The sequence below is a fragment of the Bufo gargarizans genome, chromosome 2, assembly GCF_014858855.1.
Source record: "Bufo gargarizans isolate SCDJY-AF-19 chromosome 2, ASM1485885v1, whole genome shotgun sequence".
In the NCBI taxonomy this organism is placed as follows: Eukaryota; Metazoa; Chordata; class Amphibia; order Anura; family Bufonidae; genus Bufo; species Bufo gargarizans.
In genome coordinates, this window is record NC_058081.1 from 143,399,945 (window position 1) to 143,422,826 (window position 22,882).

Sequence of the window (22,882 nt, forward strand, 5' to 3'; positions counted from 1 at the left end):
TTTGTCCTGTTATGGTGATGATGATGGTATACAATAATTTTGTTTATCTATAATTCTATTGTTTTACTATATATTAGACTGATGATCAGAGAAGGACTGATTTATGTTGAGCGAGTTAAATTTGATTTATTTAGAATAATCTGGCCATAATATGTGTATGTGCTAAAAGTATACTTGCATGTAGTTTTAACTAGACTAGTTGTAAATTACATTTTATAGACACACAAAAATACTTACCCGAGGCCTTCTCAGATGTAAAACCGACTGCAACCCCTGAAATGAACACCTTCATTAACCATTTATACCATTAATTAAAGCTATTTTAACCATGGATGCCAGTTTGTAAAAGTGGAATGATAAGTGGGCACGTAAAATATATACATTTTATTTTCTATATTCATTTAAAAAAATATATTGAATCCATTATTCATATAATATGTAGTACATTTTGTATTATCATGTGCACTTAAATAGACTGTATTATCACCGAAGAAGTGAATGTGTAATCTTCTGAGCCGTCTACTTATACCGTCATAAGGAAGCAGAGGAAATTCGTCTTGCAAAAATGTTAAAGAAGAACAGTTTAGATGATAAACATGCTGATGGTAGATTTCGATCCTTTTATAATGTGAATAGCAGTAATGGAATGTGCTTAAGCCTCAGAATAACCACAAACGTAGGGTATCAAAGGGGGGACAATGACCTGGGAAGGAAAGTGTTTCCCACTACACCCCACCGAAAACTAAAAGCCCCACTAGCAGCCCAGCTCGTTTCTAGCAGGCCCTAAAACAACCTTTACTAATTTATGTTAAGAACTTAGTGCCAAAGATTGAAGCGTAAAGTGTATTGACTGTATTAGGCCTGGTTCACACCTGAGCGTTTTACAGCGTGTACGAACGTGCTGTAAAACGCCCTACACCCAAAGAAGTACAGGAGCTTCTTTTGGGCGTATTGTCGCGCGTTCACGCCCTTAGACTTCAACTGGAACGCGGCAAAATTTCTCCTTGTGTGCACGTAGGTTATCGTACATGGCCCAGAACTGTCCTCTTTGCTGTCGGTTCGCAATCACAGGATGGACCCAGAACCGTCGCCTGCTCAGTCTCCTTCTCCTCAAACGCATTATATGCACTGCTGCAACTATTGTTGCAGTTCGTCGTCATTTGCAGCGATCCATGGTTTAATAGACTGCAACCAACACACTCTCCTCTGTACATAAACACACAGGAAAGGGTGATGGTGCTCCGTAGGAAGTCTCTTTCATTGGACACCTCAGTGTAGACATGGCTGTTTTTCATTGGACGCCTCTGTGGTCAATCGCAAGAACGCGCGTACGACGCGCGTTTCCTATTTCCAAAAACGCGTTGTAATACGCCCCGAAAATGTTCAACAAAAACGCCCGTATCAAATACGCTCAAGTGTGAACCAGGCCAGGAGAGGAATCTGGATTCAGTCCCTGAAATTAATTTACAGTACTGTCACAAATGAATTACAATCCTAAATCCGCAATCGTGCCCCCAAACGGTTTGCCTCTACAGCGGCTTCTAGGGGTAAGGGACACAGAAGGTTCAACCAGTTAATATATGAATAATGGGAAACCTGCACATTTCCAGTTTTCCAATGAAATGGTCTTCAGAAAACATTACATAACTAACTGGAGGAACTTTTTTTGTTCAGGTGTCAGCATGGTAGAGACTGGCATTTAACACCGTTGTTAGGACTGAAGATAGAAATGACAATGTTCAGATCTCGGGATCAGCAAAGTTTGTTTTAGACTTTTTCCAGTGTTTTCCAGGTTTGTTTGCTGTGCTTTATCGCAGACATTAGCTTCAGCTTTGAAATGCTTTTATGATTTGTAGATATAAGATTTAATATGTGTGTAACCATAAATTACATAAGAACGTTTGCATATCCGCTTGATTCTAAGGACCTGCCCCATTGGCGCCAGAGCATGATGTCTTGTGTAGTTTGCATTTTACACATTTAACAGTTACCCCTTAAATCTGCCATACACATTCATTATCTGTCAGCCAAATGTTTGCTAAGCCGACGGTTCTCCCTCCAGACTCCCCCATAGATATCCACATTCGGTTCAACACAACCTGTATGGGTGTTGAATAGGGAGAAAGCAGGTGCTAGATGCCTGTAGCATCTGCTTATCTCCTGGTTTAATAAAAGGATCAAGTGAGTGAATATATTCAGTTCACTATATACTATCCTTCTCTCCTCCAATATCATCTAATGTGTGCATGGGGGCCTTTAATGTCTGTCTGTAGATTTGATTCTTAAAATGTGCAATCTTGCACAGTCATACATATTGCTTAGGGTGTACATGAAGGTTGGTGTATGCTTCCCCAGCTCAAAAATTGCTCAGTCCCTTGTCTAGTTTCCAGCATCTGCGGTTGCCCAGAGCAAGTGCTCAGTCCTGAGAATAGGTCATCAAAATCGAAGTCCCAAAAAACCCTGTTAGCACTAATAGTAGACTCTGAGCCAACCAAATCGAAAAATAAATAGTCATGTAACAGATCAAAACAAGCCAAGATGTGAAACGGACCATTGGTCTGTAGAAAAAGGGGTGGGGTTCAGTAGTCAACAGTCAAAGAACAGACGGTCAGAGTCCAACCCTAATGCTTTGCTCCAGTGGGGTGGAGGGTATGGCATAGTATTCCTGCATTGTAATCATAGGATAGGATCAGAAAAGTTTCATAAAACATCAAATAAAAAGTTATGACTTATCAGTGACTGGTGAAATGGATGCAGGCCACAGAGGACATTCCGGGACATGATTCTTTGTATTGGACATGGAAGAATATTCTATGTAGGTGCCATGCAAATTAGGTGAAACTGGCCTTTCAAGGTTTGTGTGTCATGAGAAACTGTCCTATCCAGTGGTATGGGCCTCTCTATTATACAGAGTGACTAATGACAGATGTGAGAAACGCATAACTCCTGAGAACATGAAGGCTATTCAGGTCTAAGCTTACTACAACATGTGAGAGCGGGTTTTGATAGTACCTTGGTATTGGAACCACATGTCACAAACAAAGCCGCTGTTGCTTGGCATTGTTTCTGACCCTGATATGCAAAACATTAGCTGTGGGATATACTTCGTCTAGCATTTTATACGAAAAAAAGTTCAGCTTAGGCAACAGATGTAGCATGTAAATGTCCTGGAGCCTCCCTAGAATGGAGTATGTTATGTGCTCTCATCTAAAAACCAACTATTATATCTAAAGATAATTATGAAACCCTATCCCTTTTGGTCTTGCTCCTCCTCTTTACTTCTCGGCTGTAATTCCATGTACTAAGTGCATACTATGCATATGTTGTTCTTGTGTGGCACCTGGCAACTATTCTGAGCATGATCTAGCCACATAAACTTACCCATTGAGTACCTTTGCTTTTCTCATGCATGTGGCTTTTGATAATAATGCCAAAGCAACTGGATGCAGTTTGGCTTCTAACACAAGTTGCAGTATGTTGTCCCGGGATCCTGTTGGTGTTTGTATGTGCCTTGTCTTAGTGCCCAAGATCAGAATGTTAATGCCGATGCTTGTTTTTTTTTTATTTCCTCAGAACTGTTGTCTATGCCAGCTGTAAAAAGATTTTCTGTGTCGTTTGCAAAGCATCCGACTAATGGTACGTTTGCTTCCTTGATTTGAAGTGTTGCCTCACACTATTAACCCCATTTTTATTTTTCCGTTTTTCCTTTTTCTGTCCATTTGCCATCCAACAAGTCTTGTTCGTGTTGATATTGTGATGTGGACTCTTCCTCTCCTTTTTACCATCATTTTTCTTCAAGTACGTTCATGTCCTTTTATGTCATATTTCCTCATCCTCATCTACCAACTTTATTCATTAGTAAACAACATATACAACAAGCAATATTCTGTAGCCCAGGATAAAGGAAACACCATGCATTAATTTGTTTGCTGGTGTCTGATACGGTATTGTACTAGGCCCACGGTTCCAGAATATTAATTACAATATAAAAGAAAACAAAAAAGGATTTATGAAAATTTGCCCTGCTTATCTGAAAAATTCATTATATATATATACCCAACCTTTTCTTGTGATTATAAAGGAGATCTAGCTTTGCCATTGAAAGTTTCCTTTACATAACTTTTGTTTGGTATAATAAACTAGTGTGATTTAAATATTTAACTTTAAAAACTTTAGAAGCTTTAAAGGATAACTGTCATGTTTTCATAAAAAAATCTATTTTAGCATATGTTACTGCTGCAGCAGCATTATGCATAAAGCAATATTTAGTTTCTTCACATCCCCCTATTTTCCTTGAGTTTCCCCTTAGTTACGGCTGTCTTGAATCCTACAATATGAGGATCTTCTCAAGATTGCTCCTCTGCCAGTTCTCTGAGGCCAAAACTGCCTTCCCTTACTTCTAATACATACTTGCTGTAGCCAGCCAATCAGATTGGATTACTGAGAGACACGCCTCCTCACTCTGAAGCCTAATGGAGGCATGCAGTGTGAAGGACCGCCCCTCCGTCTTCTTGTCTTCTTAGCTGGAGACAGACAAGCAATAGCAACTGTCTTTTAAGGGAGCAGTGGAAAGGGACAGGAGACATTAATGAAAGCTGTTATTATAAGGTAATTACAGATCTTTTAGCAATCACTGACAGACTAACTCAGGTATACATGCCTAGCTCTAATGAACTAGCAAATAAAATAAAAATATGACAGTTATCCTTTAAACTAATTCCGGTACCAGGTAGTGTACTAAAACACTGGTGCAAGCTTGTCTTTCTTAAATGTGATCTGATATGCCAGTGCTTTCATGTGTCCAGTGCGCAGTCCCATACCTAGTAAGTGCTCAGTCTCATTAAATCTTGTTCTCTTGCTTGCTTTTAATTGTTCCAGTGATGTCCAGTGCCACACTCTCCTGCACTGAAATAAAGGGCAAGAGGAAGGCACTTGCCAGTTTTGAGACCGCCTAATTTTATTGCCATTGGACCTCTGTCCAGGGACACCAAATTACTGTCTGGTGCTGGAATTAGTTTAAAGTGGTTTTCCTGGAGTTTTACACTTACCTATTCTCTGGATAGGTCATCAGTATCTGATCGGTGGGGGTCCGACACCCAGGACCCTCTCCAATTAGCTGTTTGAGAAAGCATGGGCGCTCGCAGCAGCACTTTGGCCTTCTCTCAGCAAACCAAGCACAGCACCATACATTGTATAGCAGCCGGGGTTGGTATCGCAGAGCAGCACAATTCACTTCAGTGGGGCTGAGCTGCAACTAGGCCATGTGACTAATGAACAGGACATCACATGGCCTAGGCAAAGCGGTTAGACGGCTCTGCCACTACTGCGAGCGCGGATGCCATCTCAAACATCTGATCGACAAGGGTCCTAGGTGTCGGACCCGCATCCATCAGATACTGATGAGCTATCCAGAGGATACATCATCAGTGTAAAACTCCTGGAAAACCCCTTTAATAGGCAGAGGAGAGCAGACAGTCTCCCTTTAAATTGTTGCTGTTACCCTGATCAAATATATTTAAGAATCCAATAGACCCTAGGTTATGCATGTAGCACGTTTAATACCTACTGCTCTTTGGAAGCTGTTGGGGTCTTTGTTGTGACAGCTTAGTTAGTATAACTTTTGTAAATTAGAGGAAGAACTGTTTATACCATTAAAAGGCGATAAATACAACTAAGCATGCCATGCAAAATCAAGTGATTGTCCATTCCAAAATACTTATTTTCAAACTTACAGAACATTTTACATATTTTATTTGTTGCTTTGTCATGTGAAATTTTTTAGATTAAATTTGGACCAGAAATCAGCTCATAGTGAAGCTGTAGTGGATGCTGCCTCTTGAGAGAGTTTCTCTGTTTTGGCTAATAGAAGTAGTCCCTCTATTGCGTCAATTCGTTTTTTTTCCCCTTATTCTAAAGAATAGAAGAGTTAAATCCTTATTCATTTAATTGAAGCATTCATTGAAAATAACGTAACTTTCTAATAATTGTTCTATTTTAATGTTGTAATACACTCATTGACAATAAATAATGCATCAGGAAGGAGTTATTGGAATGAAACTTTCTATATGTGAATTTAATGATGATATATGTAAGTGATTACAATATCAGAGCAAAACAATAAGTTTATTGAGGAAAACTAGTAACCTATTGGGCCGCTTCTAGCCTGGATACAAGATGTAATACGGTTGGCCATGGAGACATACAGTTTCTGTATTCTGGGCATGTCGGCCCTGCGCAGTCATAGGTTGCTGAAGGTGGTGTCCCAGCTAGTCCCATAAATGTTTGGTGATAAATCTAGAGAAGCGGCAGGCCAAGTAAGTGCTGCAGTCTAGCAAATACCATCTTGGAAAACCCTTGCAGTTTGTAGGCAAACATTAGCAAGACAGGTGGCCACAGGATGTCCTGTGCATATCGCTGAGCTGTTAGTGTCCCCCATATCACTACTAGGGGTGACCGACTGTCATATGTGATGGCTCCCCAGATCATCACACCAGCAGTTGGGGTACTGTGTGGCTCCATAGCAAAGGCAGGTTGAAATGCTCACCACAAGGCCTCCATACTAAAACGTGACTGCTGTGGGATCCCAAACAGAACTTGGATTTGGTGCTAAAGACAATACAGTTCCAGTGCCTAGCAATCCATGTTTCTTGTTCATGACACCACTTCAAACTAAAACAATGGTGGTTGGCTGTCAATGGCAGGACTTGTAATGGGCTCTTTGATGTCAAATTTCCCTCTGCTAAGTGCTGGAAATTGTCTTGACAGAGACAGGGGTGTGTAATGAATGTGTCCCCTTTGTCTGGATGGTGGACAATAAAACTGTGGGAGGTGCTTGTCGACAGATCAAATGATCCTCCCTACTGTGACCTGTCTGGGGACGTCCGTATGTCTCGGTACGTCCGTGACAGCCCATCCTGCTTCTCTGTCCAATGATGCACCTTCTCTTAAAGTCTGTCAGTTGGGCAAAATGTCTTTGAGTGCGTAGTAGATGCATGTCTAGCAGTCAATGATCCCTCATCTAAAGGTACACTACTCAAAAATAGCCTCTGAAAGCCTTTGGGGGAAACACTTTTATGCCCAGTGTCTAATCAGACCACACTTGTAATCATTTACATATCTGCCTGAGACACAGCTACATGCTGAGCTTTCCAGCAATCTGTTTTTTGTATCGGGGTGCGTTATTTTTTTGTCAATGAAAGTGTTTTTATAATACTAGTATACAGATGTAATATAATAGTAGAAACTAAGCCATGTACTTTTCTAAAACAACCTGAACATATTCCTATCTTTTTCTTAGTGAAGTAGTTGCTTTAACTAAAACATCATCCTTCTGCTCTGTTTGTTAAGGTGCTTTTCTTTTCAGGGTTTCTTTTCAGATTTTATTAATTTGAGTCTTTTATTTTCTCAGTTGTTTCTTATTTTGTGGCACAATCTTTTTGCTTTGTTCCTGATAGAATTAGGTTGTCAGGTGCAAGTGGACTATAAACCTAAAAGCTGCAGTAAAAAAAACACTTTTTTTTATATAAACGATTATAATTGATTGGCTGAATGTTGTGTAATTTACATTTTTAGAATTCTAAACTACAACTTATGAAAATGTAGGGCCCGTTCACGCGATGGAATTTGAGCGTCAAATTCTTCTGCATATACCGCGGCAGTAACTGCTGCGTTTTCTGCCACAGTTGTCTACTTTGGATGCCAAGGACCCGCTTGCTCTATATAGAATCTAAACAGCGAGTGGGCACCCACAGCTGTCCGCACACTGCGCCAAGAAGAGACATGGTGTAGTCACAGCTTTAAACAGCCAGCCCGTGAACTGCAAAGTTGCCCCCCGTTGAGAATATTAGAAGGCAGAGACCACAGATCCGCTGCCGGAATTCCCATGTGTGAATGGGCCCTTAAACTGTTATCTCAGCTGTTTTATTTTGTTTTTGTTTTTACATTTTGTATAGTTTTTTGGCATTTAGTGCAATCCATTTGTTTACTGCAGCTTTTAGTGGTTTTCCCTTTTCTGGGTAATAAAATCATTTTAGGGCTCACTATAAGGAGAAACTTCAGCATATGTAAGGTAATTCATATACTGTATATTCCTGCGTATAAGACTACTTTTTAACACATGAAAATCTTCTCAAAAGTCGGGGGTCGTCTTATACGCCGGGTGTCGTCTCATATGCCGGTATACAGCGTGCTGAAACTTACTTCCTAGCCGGACTGGAGAAGCTGTCCTTCTCCAGCTTCAGGGACAGGCGCCCTCTAGCTGAGCCACCGCGTGCTGCATCCCGGCCAGCCGCTCCTGAAGCAGCCCCCTCTTTCTGCTCTCAGTGGTTTTCTCATGCCGGCAGTATCACATTGCGTACTACCGCTCAGATCGTCTTGAAGACAGGGAGGGCTGGGCAGGCAGGGAGAGCTGACCCACCCAATCCAAGCAGGCTCTGTATGCGGTGTGCACAGAAAATACCGGTACATCGCTTGCTGTGAATGGCTGGTTGTTGTATACTGGGTTGGATTGGCGATTCTGAGGGAAGGCAGGGGGGGAGCAGGAGCATCTGCACTTCAGCCAAATCTAATGTTGGCGGATCTCTAATGAAGTTTGGTGTGCATCTTATCTGTGGTGAAAAAACAGAGTCTATCTGGGGAGCAGATACATGTGGTGGTGAATACAGTACAACACCAGTATCTGTACCTGTACATACAGTACAGCACCAGTATCTGCATCGGTTCATACAGTATAGCACCAGTACATACAGTACAGTATACAAATGGCTAACAGTCAAGACCCCATCATGGCTCTACCAGCAAGAAGAAAGAAATATGAAGCCAGTTTCAAATTTAAAGTTGTAAACTTTGCCATGGAACATAATAACTGCGCTGCTGCAAGACAATATGGAGTAACAGAAAAGATGGTTTGCGACTGGAAAGCAAATTAAAAGCATTAAAGAGTATGCCAAGGGGCAAGTTTGCATTAAGGAGCGGCACCCCACATTGGCCAGAACTCGAAAAACATTTAGCAGACATGGTGAATGAGCATCGCCAAAACGGTTATGTAGTGACACAAAATAAAATACGTTTGTTTGCACTTCAGTGGCCAAATCTAACCCAGATCACAGCAACAGATTTAAGGCCACTGCATCCTGGTGTACTAGATTCTTGGAAAGGCATAGTATGGTACTGAGGCAAAAGACTAAAATTGCACAACAATTACCTGCAGATCTTGATGCCAAAGTAAATGTTGTTGGAGGGGTAGTCTTATACGGCGAGTATAGCCCAAACCCTATATTTCAACTGGAAAAGTTGGGGGTCGTCTTATACGCCCAGTCGTCTTATACGCCGGAATATACGGTACTTTCTTTAGTTCACATAGATTTTTTCTATTTATAAAATTTTACTGTGTTCCAGAAGTTAGCATTTGTATCCTGCACAGACATTGCCATTTGGCATTTAGACGTAGTGTGTATGTACACTAGGCATCAGTATTTTATGATGTACGTTTTATTTTAAAGGCGTTATTCCATGACTAATATACAAAATAAAAAATCTGATAGTATATGCCGATCTCTTTCTAACAAAGCTAGAATCGGCACATTTTTTGCTCTACTAGATTTATATCAAGCTGGCAGCTCAAGGAGAGTGCAGTTCAGAGAGCATGTCTATTCTGCTACAGCTTTCTACCTATCACAGCCCAGGAGGCAGTTGAAGGATGAAACTGAGCATGTGCTGCCTTCTCATTGAACTGAACAAAGAAATAAGAAAAGAAAAAAACAGCAGGTTGCGCTATACAGATACATTTTAAAGAGGACCTTTCATCGATCCTGACATTGTGAACTAAGTATGCAGACATGGAGAGCGGCGGCCGGGGATCTCACTGCACTTACTATTATCCCTGGGCGCCGCTCCGTTCTCCCGCTATGCCCTCCGGTATCTTCGGTCACTAAGTTATGGTAGGCGGAGATTTCGGTCACTCGCAGAGCTCACAGCCTGGGAAAATAACCTCCTAGGCTGTGAGCTCTGCGCTGCGATTGGCCAGCGCTACAGAAGAACAAGGGCAGACTCCGCCTACCATAACTTAGTGACCGAAGATACCGGAGGGCATAGCAGGAGAACGGAGCGGCGCCCGGGGATAAGTGCAGTGAGATCCCCGGGCGCCACTCTCCATGTCTGTATACTTAGTTCACAATGTCAGGATCGGTGAAAGGTCCTCTTTAATGAATACATTTGTGGCTACGTTAAATTTTTTATTACATGCAGTTACAAAGGTGTTCACATACTAACCCAGCTACTAATAAACTAATTTATCTAGTCAGGTTGAACATAGTGTTTGAGCTGCAGTCAACATATTATCGAGTAGGAGATGAGCAGACTGATGAATACTTTATGGGAAAAGTTTCAGTATAACCTATTTTATTCATTTGTACTCCTGCCGATCCTGGGTTAGTGAAGTCCAGGAGGTGGTCCTATCAGTGACTGAGAGCCATCTCTGTATGCAGTCATAGAGGGAAGGTCCTATCAGTGACTGACAGCCATCTCTGTATGCAGTCATAGAGGGAAGGTCCTATCAGTGACTGACAGCCATCTCTGTATGCAGTCATATTTAGAAGCCTGTCAATAACTGATAGGACCGCCTCCTTGATTGCAAAGCCCAGAATGAGCAGGAATTTAACTGCATAAAATACAGAATATACAAAATCCTTTCCCATAAAACTATATATCAATCTGCTCTGCTCCTCCTGCTCTAGACTGTGACAGCTTATACATTGCATTTTCCTGGTGGTAGGTTCCCTTAAACATTCCATTTTGAATTGTTTAGTTCTTAGTATTGTTTGTCAGCATTTAGCTTCAGCCTCTACGGTAACATTTTTGGTAAAATTGCGACCTTGCCATGACTTGGATGTAGGGCTGGGCGATATGGCCTGAAATCTATATCGCAATATAATTTGAAGCATATGCGATATAACGATATATCACAATATATTATTTTCTTCTGTATGTATACAAATTATGTATACAAATTCATCATCCATGTCCCCCAGCCAGCGTCATCAGCCCCATGCCATTGCCGTTTGCCATCATCCACCCCCACACCCCCCGGTAGATTGGGGCCCCTGCTAATATACTTACCTTTCCTGCAGGGTGCGCGGCTGGCTGATGGAGTCCGCAGGAGACGGACCACGTCTTCTTACCAGCATTCACTGGTAGGGACCTGACGACACACACAGCGTCAGCCAGCGTGCTGACGATGTTTGCACGCAAGGCCCTGCCCAGTGCAGCGCGGTGCAGAGTCGGGAGGCCACAGAGCGGTGAGTGAGAAGCACCACGGAGCGGTAGTGAGGCCATCTATCGCGATATGGCGATATAGCTAAAATCTATATCGTTGACCGAATTTATGGCGATAATATCGTATATCGTTTATATCGTCCTCCCCTACTTGGATGTGACCTCAGTGTTTAGCTATGAGGGAAGAAAGTTGTAATTCTTGTGAATCACATAGAACTTGTTTTGTGCGAGTTGTGGTAATGCTGCATTTTTACTGCCAGTCACATCCTTATTAGTTACTGAGTACCCTAGCTACCTTTATTGAAATTCAAATTACTCTGTCGGAATTTGACCAAAATACTTAGGCTACTTTCACACTAGCGTTTTTTGCGGATCCGTCATGGATCTGCAAAAAGTTTCCGTTACAATAATACAACTTCATGCATCCGCCATGAACAGATCCGGTTGTATTATGTCTTCTTTAGCCATGACGGATCCATCTTGAACAGGAAATCACATTGTATGATTTTCAAAGAATTTATTTGTCTTGCACTGCTCAACATAAGTATTTGAACACCTGAGAAAATCAGTGTTAATATTTGGTACAGAAGCCTTTGTTTGCAATTACAGAGGTCAAACGTTTCCTGTAGTTCTTGACCAGGTTTGCACACACTGCAACAGGGATTTTGGCCCACTCCTCCACACAGATCCCCTCTAGATCTGTCAGGTTTTGGGGTTGTTGCTGAGCAACACAGAGTTTCAGCTCCCTCCAAAGATGTTCTATTGGATTTAGGTCTGGACACTGGCTCGGCCACTCCAGAACCTAATATGCTTCTTACGGAGCAACTCCTTGGTTATCCTGGCTGTGTGCTTCAGGTCGTTGTCATGTTGGAAGACCCAGCCACGACCCATCTTCAATGCTCTGACTGAGGGAAGGAGGGAAGTTGTTGCTCAAAATCTCACAGTAAATGGCCCCATTCATCCTCTCCTTAATACAGTGCAGTCATCTTGACCCCTTTGCAGAAAAGCACCCCCAAAGCATGATGTTGCCATCCCGATGCTTCACAGTAGGGATAGTGTTCCTGGAATGCAACTCATCCTTCTTTTTCCTCCAAACACGGCGAGTGAAGTTTATACCACATGACTTTCTCCCATGCCTCCTTTGGATCATCCAGATGGTCATTAGCCAACTTCAGATGGGCCTGGAAATGTGATGACTTGAACAGGGGAACCTTTGTGCAATGCATGATTTGAAACCATGACAGCGTAGTGTTCTACCGACAGTGGCCTTTGAAACTGTGGTCCCAGCTCTCCTTATCTCATTGACCAGCTCCTCCCTTGTAGTTCTGGGCTGATTCTTCACCTTTCTTATCATCAGTGATACCCTACGAGGTGAGATCTTGCATGGAGCCCCAGTCCGAGGGAGACTGACAGTCGTCTCCTCTTCCATTTTCTAACAATTGCTCCAACAGTTGATCTATTTTCACAAAGCTGCTTGGCAATTGCTCCATAGCGCTTTCCAGCCCTGTGGAGGTCCACAATTTTGTCTCTGGTGTCTTCTGACAGCTCTTTGGTCTTGCCCATGGTAGTAGTTGGCGTCTGACTGTGGGGTGGACAGGTGTCTTAAAAGAGCTCAGACAGGTGCTACCAAGTTAGATTAATGAGTGGAGTAGAGGTGGACTTCTTAAAGGCAGGGGTAACAGGTATTTCAGAGCCAGAATTGTTGCTGTTTCTCAGGTGTTCAAATACTTATGTTCAGCAGTGCAGAACAAAAAAAAAAATCTTTAAAAATCATACAATGTGATTTCCTGATTTATTTATTTTTTATTCTGTCTCTGAGTGGGAATTGACCTACAATGTAAATTTCAGACCCCTCCATGATTTCTAAGTGGGAGAACTTGCAAAATTGCAGGGTGTTCAAATACTTCTGTTCCTCACTGTATTTATACTAAAGTAATATTTAAGTATTTTCATTTTTTTAATTCCCGGAGAACCCCTTTAAGGGTAGATGTGCCCTGTGCATACTAGGCATGGATTTTCCATGCGGATATTCATGTGGAAAATCCAAAGCGTAATCTAGTACCAGCTAAATAGTAAAAAAAATGGGGCAGAATTTTTCCACTCAGAAAATGACCTGCAGTGTGGATTTTGAAATCAACAGCATGTCAACTGTTTGTTCAGATTCCCAGGGGAGAATCTGCATCAAAATCCACAAAACATGTAGATTTTGGTGTGGAAACGCAGCAAAAAGCGCATGGAACATCCGCATAAAAGTAATGCATAACCTACACTCCTGTGTGTGTATACCCTAGTATTTCTATGTACAGAGATGCTCCTGGCCATCTGAAAATTGCACCACATCCCCATTAACTTGAATTCAGTTTTGTATCAATTTCCTGCAAAGCAGCTGGTTGGGAGCTCCGCTGCACTTGGTGTGTGCCAGAGGGACCTTGGTCTCCCGATATGTGGGGTTCTAGTGATTTGTGAGGGTCCAGTGGTTGGATATCATCTGATCATAATGTTATGGCATATACTATCAGTATACTATAATAGTATACAATGGGAGTAGCCCCAATAATGTATTTGAGACAGTCTGTGAGAAGCAGTAAGGTGGTGCAAGTCTGTATATTGTTTAATGGCAAAGATATTAGCTTCATCACACTCTCTCAGCTCCCATGGTTGTCTCAGGAGAAAATTATTCACCATAATATAGATCTTATATGAACCTGTATAAAAGAGGAACAGGCAATATGCTAGCCATGACAACTGAAAGATTGATGCGACGCCGCAGGGGTTTTCTCTTACTACAATACTGTAAATAAAATAGACACCTATAACTAAACAGCCCCATAGAGATGAAGGCAGCACACAAGCATGTCTGCCTCCCCATTCAAACTGGGCAACACATGCCATCGTTCTCGTGATCAGTGGTACCCCTGCCAATCAGACACCCCTATCATGTGGACTGGGGATAAGTTGTAATGGGACAACTGCATTAATCATGATCTGTTTAGTTTAAGGGCTGTTTCACACGATCGGATGCTCCGTGAATGACAGCCAAGACCCGATGCAGACTGCAGAGGCACGGAGCATTAACATGATTGATAATGCTCCGTGCCTCTGCAGTCTGCATCGGGTCTTGGCTGTAATTCACGGAGCTGATGTCACGCACGGCATCCGCTCGTGTGAAACAGCCCTAAGGAGGTATTCCCATGTCAGAGCAGCTCCAACCCTCTTCCCTGCCAGAAGTAGTCAAGACTATGGAACAGCTGAGCGAGATCTGCTATGCTGTTTGTGTAGCTTCAATACAAGTGAATAACAGTGTAGCACATCTGTGGATAACGTATAAATGTTTGAAATGGGAATAGAATTTAGGGATTACACCTCTAGCTGCCATGATATGGGTGAATTTTCTATTTTAGATCAAGCAAATATTTCTGTAACTAAAGTGACACATTATTAATATAGAATACTTTTTTTGTATAAATTATACAGTTTTCCTAAATAGATGTGACACCTACATTGGATGAAAAGTGTATTAAAGTGGGAAACATTGAGGTTATTTGGCTCTCAGCCGATGACTGTATTTGAATATAATATGGCTGGCGTGACAAATGTATAATTTTCTGGAAGAATTTACTTTCCAGTAAAACACATTTGTATATTTGCTTGTCTACCTGAGAAGCCATAGTTGGGTACTGTTTCTCCCTATGGAAAGCGCCAAACACACATGAGGAGTATTGAACACCAGTCAACATCCTAAGTTTCTACAAAAAATATATATGAAAATTTGTACATCTTATATCTACTGGCATCAGATAGGCTTAGCTAATTTGAACACTAACTTAAATATCTTTCCCAGAAACCCAGAGAAGCGTTGCCTGGCCCTTAATAAACTCTGCACACATACTACACATACTAGGCGCTCTTTGTAATCTGATAGCGCACCCACCAGACAACACATATACTGTATATTGACAGGAAACCCAGGGTATCTTACTAGGCTCTCTCTCACACATAGGAGACCAGAGAGTGTTTATACAGGTGAAACTCGAAAAATGTAAATATCGTGCAAAGTTAATTTATTTCAGTAATGCAACTTCAAAGGTGAAACTAACATATGAGAGACTCATTACATGCAAAGCGAGATATTTCAAGCCTTTTATTTGTTATAATTTGGATGATTATGGCTTACAGCTTATGAAACCCCAAAGTCTCAATTTTAAGGTACCCTTTGCTTAGGGGGTATGGATCAATTAGCTGACTAGAGTGTGACACTTTGAGCCTAAAATATTGAACCTTTTCACAAAGTTCTAATTTTAAGCTGCATTAATGCAATTCCTTTTAATTTGCATTACTGAAATAAATGGACTTTTGCATGATATTCAAATTTTTCGAGCTTCACCTGTATACCACTTTTTAGCGCCATTGGAGCATATTTGATTCACGCGAAACAAATCACAAAGAATGGCCAATGGCAGATGGGGACGAGCCCCCCCCCCCCCCCTGCACAGGGAGAAGCAGCAGTGATGGTGCGGGGACCTGGAGCGGCTTAGGGAGCCAGGTAAGTAGAATCAGCGTGAGGGACCCGGCATATGGGGGAGCATTTGTTAGTGTTGGAAAAAGCCTTTAAAGTTAAAGCAGAAGTGCAGAAATCATCCAAGTGCAACTTTTACATCTCCACTTATTCTGATAAATGGCTAAATGTTTTTCCATGATAAAGGTGTACAAATGCATGGTGTACAACTTTTTCTAGTTGGGGGCCACGTTGTCAGACTATACCAGTTCTAAAAGATAAAAATAAAACTTAAAGGGTTATTACTAACTGTTTAATACTGTATTTATTAGCTTTAAAAGCTGTTATTGGGATGGCGTGATGACGTGATTGCATCGCGTCTCGATCTCCCCCCCGCTGGCCTCCTCCCTCCACGCTCTACATCGGCTCCGGCTCCATCCTAACAGCTGACGCCGAACAACCAGCGTCGCGCCGCACAGCTGAACTTGAAACCCCGAACCAACCCGACTGGCTCCTGGCTTGGCTCCTGGTCCTACTCGCTGGCGGATCGTGGGTGCTTGCTTCCTGAGCGTTTGGTCCGGGATCGCCTGCTCTCCTGTTTCGCTGCTCCGGAGACCTCCTGCCTTCTTCCCTCGTTGGTTTCCTCCTGTGCCTTGGTCTGGGGTCTGGCTGCTCTGCCTGCTGCCTCGCTCTTGCTGATGTGCGGCGGTTTTTTTTTGTGGCCTGTTACCTCCTCGATCTGCTCGATACCTGGACTGCTTGCCCTTCTGGGGCTCGGTGAGAGCTCCTGCCTGCTTTCTCTCCGGCTCTGATCAACTGTATCGTGTCGTGTGTGCACCGGGACCGAGGCTCCTCCGGATATGTGAGAACACTGCTCCCTTGGCTTTCTTTATTGCTGGTTTTTTCTGTGTTGTGAAAAGGAAAGAGGAAAAAAAAAAAAAAAAAAAGAAATAAAAAAAAAAAAAAAAACAAAACAAAGATAAAGCAAAGAAAGAGAAAGAATCGGGAAAAGGGGAGAGGATAAGAGAAAGGAGAAAAGGAAAGGAAAAAAAAGGAAAAAAGGGGGAAAAGAACAGAAAGAGAGATAAAGAAAAAGGAAAAAAAAAAAATATATAAAAGGGCAGGAGGAGAGGGAGGGGCCGCCATCTGGACTACTTTTTGCTTGGGTGATTAGCGAGGCCTATTTGTCCTCCCATTTTGTGGGTCGGAAAAAAAATAAAAAATTTTTCCTGCTTGGCTGGTGATGTTCATTGGGTCTGCGGGCGTATCGGATACACGAGATTATCGCTATATATGATTTCACCCTTCTTTTCCTTTGCCATCACTGATTAACCCTTCTGCTATATCGAAGTGGAAAGGGGGGGGGGGAAAGGGAAGAGGGAGAGGAAAGCAGGAAGGGGGAGAAAAATGGCCCCAAAACGACGGTCAGTGGACCTTTCTGTAACAAAGTCTGGATCTAAGACCCCAGATAATAAAATTGACAAGTTCTTAAAACCGCCCCTCTCAAATGAAAATAATTCAGTTAAAACGAAACTCTCTTCTAAATTGAAGAAATCCGTTAAGCCTCCCCAAACTGACGAACTATCTGATGACGGATCAGCAGAGACAGGTCAGGAGGCGGTAGAGGAAAGTCTCTCTGCACAATTGAGAGCTGAACATGAACCCGCAGTACTTAATAAAATTCTCTGTGCTGTGGAAAATAATGGTACCCTAGTGCAAGGGATGTCTATCCAACTGGGCTCAGTACAGAGCGATATTACTTTAATAAGAGATGATCTGGCTAAAATCCGTGACCGAGTCTTCAACGTTGAAAAAATAGTCGACTCATTGCAAACTGACATAAATACGCTAAAGTCTAAAACCGCTCTTCTCGCCTCAGAAAATCAATTATTACAAAATAAGATGGAGGACCTTGAAAATAGGTCCAGGCGAAACAACGTTCGTATAATTGGCTTCCCTGAAGGAACCGAAGGTCGACAGCTAGAGGAACAACTTAAAGAAGTGGTCTTTAATAACCTTGGGAGCGACTATTTCTCCCCTATGTTTCAGATAGAAAGAGCTCATCGAATCCCAGGAGGGAAACCTACTCCAGGGAGGCCGCCGCGGGCAATCTTAATGAAATTACTATTGTCTGTTGATAGAGATATGATACTGAGAAGAGCAAGAGAATGTACACCTATTGAATATCAGGGCACCAAATTGCTCTTTTTTCCTGACTTTGCTCGACAGACTCAGGAAAAGAGAAGAAATTTTATAGAGATAAAGAAACGTCTGGCGTCTAAGGACATTAAATACTCGCTACAGTATCCAGCAAAATTAAGAGTGATCCATAACGGGATCTCACAATTTTTTGAAAGACCACAACAAGTGCTAGAGTGGATGGAGCAAACGGGTCTATGATATTATACTCTGTAAATTATGATGGAGGGGGGGGTAAGGCTAGGGAGGGGGAGAACGGCCAGAGGTTAGAGATTCGCTGACCAGCTCGGGCGGATCAACGGAGAGGGGGGGATGGGAGGGAGCAGGGGGAGGGAATCCACCTTGCAGGTTTGGGGATGTGTGTTTTTTTTTTTTATTATTTTTTTTTCTGTCTTTTTTTTTTTTTTTTTTTTTCTGTCTTTTTTTTTTTCTGTCTTTCTCTTGCTACAGTGAAGGATGCCCACTAGGATTGTAACTTGGAATATCAGAGGGCTTGGGGAAAGGGTCAAAAGGCAAGCTATTATGGATGCACTTAAAAGATACCTTCCAGCAATTATTTGTATGGTAGAAACCCATCTTACTAAAGAAACCGTGTCCCGCTTGACAACGGGATGGTATTCTCAATCTTATCACTCTACTTTTAGCAGCTCTTCTAGGGGCGTCTCAGTTTTGATCCATAATTCTGTGGACTTTACCCTTATCAAATCCTATATAGATGACCAGGGCAGATTTATCTTTTTGCATGGTAAGCTGCATGGCCATAGTTACATTCTTGCTTTCTTTTATATACCTCCGCCCTTCTCAATGTATCCACTGGTCCAGCTAACACTTTTTTTTGAAGGGAGATCAGAATGCCGGCTAGTTCTGATGGGGGACTTCAATGCAGTAATGGACCCCAATAAAGATAGATTCACATTAGATGCAGAACGCGCGAGGAATTTATGTACCTCCCCGTTGCCACAATTCTGCCAGGAGGTTGGACTGGTGGATATATGGGAACATCTTGGCGGAGGTAAGCGAGTATATTCTTGTGTTAGCAGGGGTGGTAGAGCAATGTCTAGAATTGATTTAGCATTTACTAATGAAGATAATCTGTGCAACATCCGTAAGATACGATATGGGGTAAGAACAGTCTCGGACCACTCACCCGTACTGGTTGAGGTTTGCACGGGGAAGAACAAGGACAATAGGGGGCTAGGATTCAAGCTGAATCCATATTGGTTTTCTATTATGGATAATCTTCAGCCCACTAAATCATTGATATCCTCCTTTTGGGAGGTGAATCGCCCCTCTGCTAACATCAATATAGTATGGGATGCCCTGAAAGCATATCTGAGGGGGGTTTTTATAAGTGAGATTGCTGCAGTAAAGAGAACATAAAAAAAAAAAGAGGAGGAACTGACCAAGGCTGTTGCATGTACAACTGAGCAATTTACCGGTCAACCTACTGAGCATAATAGGGAGGAGATGCAGAAGGCCAGCTGCTCCTTGGACAAATACATAACAGAGAAAGCAAATCATAGAGTATTCTTCAAGGGTTTAAAATATTTTTCGGAGTCTGGACGCCCTGGTAGGTTGCTAGCTAGGATAATCTCACAACAGGACAAAAAAAATCAATCTATTGTCTCGATCCGCAATACAGCGGGGGAAATTATAACAGATCCAGAAGGAATTAGGGACACCTTTCTACAATATTTTACCCAGATATACAGTCCCTCCTCTGGCTTGCCACCCGACCTGGCGACGCGGTTCCTGGAAAGGATCTCACTCCCCGTTTTAAACGAAGCCCAAATAGAATATCTGGAAGAGGAGTTATCCCTTTCGGAACTTCAGGAGGCTTTGGGATCTGTCTCGGGGAATTCGTCGCCAGGGATGGATGGCCTTCCATATGAGGTTTACCGCAAGTACAGCGATGTGATTCTCCCCCAGCTGTTAGAGGTCTTTTCTCAGGCAATACAGGGAGGGAGCTTACCATGCACTATGATGGAGGCTCTTATTGTTTTAATTCCTAAAAAGGATAAGGACCCGATAGAAATGAGCTCCTATAGACCAATCTCGCTACTAAACACAGATGCCAAGCTACTATCTAAAGTTTTGGCTAGGAGGCTTTCACGGGTTATATCCACTATTATCCACCCAGACCAAAATGGCTTTATGCCAAAAAGGGGCACCCATCATAATTTGCATAGGCTATTTATGAATATTCAGTCTCCGGGGCGTGGTGCCCGCTCCATCCTGTCGCTGGATGCCACCAAACCCTTCGACAGGGTGGAGTGGACTTTTCTCTGGGAGGTGATGAAAAAAATGGGCTTTGGCCCTAGATTTATGGCGATGGTTCAGCTATTATATAGTTCCCCAGCTGCTAGGATCAGGATTAATGATACGATCACAGAGAGTTTCACCCTAGGAAGAGGCACCCGTCAAGGCTGTCCTCTCTCCCCCCTTCTTTTCAATATTTATATTGAACCCTTAGCAGCCAGTATAAGGCAGGATTTGCAGGTGGCCGGCTTTGGTATAATGGGGAAGCACGACCGTGTATCTCTCTATGCAGATGACATCTTGGTCTTTCTTCAGCAAACAGAAACTACTCTCCCTCGTATAATGGATTTGGTTGGGTTTTTTTCTGCTCCGTCTGGCCTGGAGATCAATTGGGAGAAGACTGTTCTCCTCCCTATAGACGAGCTGCGAGGTGACTGGGATAACCAGTTAACAGTCTCTGAATCAATAAAGTACCTGGGGATTTCAGTTTCTGCCAAACCTCAGGAATATCTACAACTTAACTTGATTCCCCTGCTGATTAAGCTGAGGGCTAAAATCAAGATATGGCAAAAAATTCTGCACACAAGAGCTGATAGAATTTCTTTAATAAAAATGGTAGTACTGCCCCAGGTTCTTTATGTCCTGCGCAACTCGCCTGTATGGATCGCAGATAAGTATTTTAGACTAATTGAGCGGATGCTTAACGACCTATTATGGGGGAGGAAGCGTGTTAGATTGAAGGCGCTCTATTTCTCTATGCCTTATAATCAGGGAGGCCTTAACCTCCCTTATTTTAGGGGTTACTTTATGGCCTCTCAACTCTGCCTTTTTAGTGACTGGGAAAATAGCCATTTCTGCAATAAAGTGGTGAAAGACTCAGGCTTTACGGATTTCTTTACTGTATTGGAGTCCGACTATCTATTAAATATACAGACCGGGTATACACTTTTCTGCAGAATGGCTATAAAGACCTAGCGGGTCATTAGGAGTTGGTGTGGAGTTAAGGCATCACTTATTTGCACCCCATTGTGGCATAATCCAAAGCTAGTGAATTTAAGCGATCTGAATTGTTGCCAGTATTGGAGGACTAAGAAGGTTCAGTATTTACATCAGGTGGTTAGTGGTGGACAAATTCTGTCCTCGATGGAAATAGGGCACAGAGCAAATTTGGGTGAGGTGGCCTGGTACGCATATTTCCAATTGAGGTTTGCACTTTCTAGCACTCTGAATAGTCACCTTCTTCTTATAGATACTCCTGAATTCCTACACGATTTTATTATTAAGAAAGCCGCCACGAAAATCAAAATATCACATTGTTATAGACACTTAATGAAACATTTTTTTCGGGGTCTTCTTTCTCCAGGACAGAAGTCCTGGTCTTTGTTACTTTCAGAGGTGGGTCCCCCAGATTGGGAGAATATAGGGGATAGTTTAAAATATGTTTCACATAATTTTAATCACACTGTTGTACAATTTAACATTTTGCACAAAATATATGTGACACCTCTGTGGCTATATAGAAGAGGACTTAGAGCCTCCTCTGATTGCCCACGTTGTGGCGACTCCGAGGCAGACCACTTACACCTGTTTTGGGATTGCCCAATGGTGGGTAGTTACTGGAGATCGGTCCAGACCACCTTGGCTTGTAAACTTAACATTGTTGTTCCTCTGTCTCCCAGGATATGGGTCTTGGGAGACCTATTGGAGGTTAATTATCAGCCCATAAAACGCCAATTATTGATCAAAGTTAGGTTCCTGGCTAGGCTTCTTGTCGCTAGACTATGGTTTAGCTCCTCCGCTCCAGACTGCAGCAACTGGCTGGCTCTGGTCGAGAAAGTGAAAAGCTATGAGAAGATTCTGTACAAACAAAGAGGATCTTATCTAAAATGGGGTAAACTGTGGGAAGAGTGGGACATGGTTTAATTAATTTGGAACTTTCCTTTTTTATTATATACCTTTTTTTTTTTTTTTTTTTTTTTTTCTTTCTTTTCCTGCAAGGTTGGGAGGTGGGGGATAGGTGGGGTGGGTTGGGGATGATTTCAGAATTTATAATATTATAAATGTTATGCGGATATGTATTTTTGCATTATAAATAAAATATGGAAATTTAAAAAAAAATACTGTATTTATGGCATATTGAACATACAGTATATACCATAAGAGTCTGGGTACACTTCCAGAACTCCTCTCTAATAGGAGAATACATGAAAAATATATGCAAGCAGCCACAAGACATAAAAATACATGTCTGTTACCAGATAAGGGGAAAAGTAGTAGGGCACACCACTATTCGGTTCCACACGGATAATTAATATAAACAATATTTATTAGTAATATACACTATTAAATAAACATACTTAAAATACACAAGCTAAAATTAATAAAAATGTTAAATACAATAGTATCAATGCTGTATTTTGACCAAAGTTTGTTGTATGGTAAAAAAGTGTCTTTCCAAATGGGTTATTTAACCCGATCAATACCCCAATAGGTAAGGTCGCAAATAGTAAAGGTGAACTTGATATTTGGATACAGTTTTTGAATAGTCACTTGTATCTGTGCGACTTAGTAGTCGTTACACTTATATTGTCGCTACAAAGTTGTTGCCTGTTATTAGGAATAAGCCGGAGCTGTTTTACTCACAGTTATATACGAAGT

General features: G+C 42.1%; 1 protein-coding gene across 13 annotated transcripts in view; it reads left to right on the forward strand.

Moving 5' to 3' along the window:
• PPIP5K1 (diphosphoinositol pentakisphosphate kinase 1) overlaps positions 1-22,882 on the forward strand; it is a 254,458-nt gene that overhangs the window by 190,656 nt on the left and 40,920 nt on the right. For 6 of the 13 annotated variants that reach the window (XM_044279548.1, XM_044279550.1, XM_044279549.1 and 3 more), the window contains exon 27: positions 3,574-3,636. The exons of 4 other annotated variants lie outside the window; for them this stretch is intronic. In XM_044279548.1, the coding sequence (XP_044135483.1) occupies positions 3,574-3,636 (63 nt within the window). Of the gene's footprint in view, positions 1-1,674; positions 1,793-3,573; positions 3,637-16,098; positions 16,717-22,882 lie in introns of those variants that run through there. 3 more of the 13 variants (XR_006387809.1, XR_006387810.1, XM_044279557.1) reach the window with 3 other exon arrangements.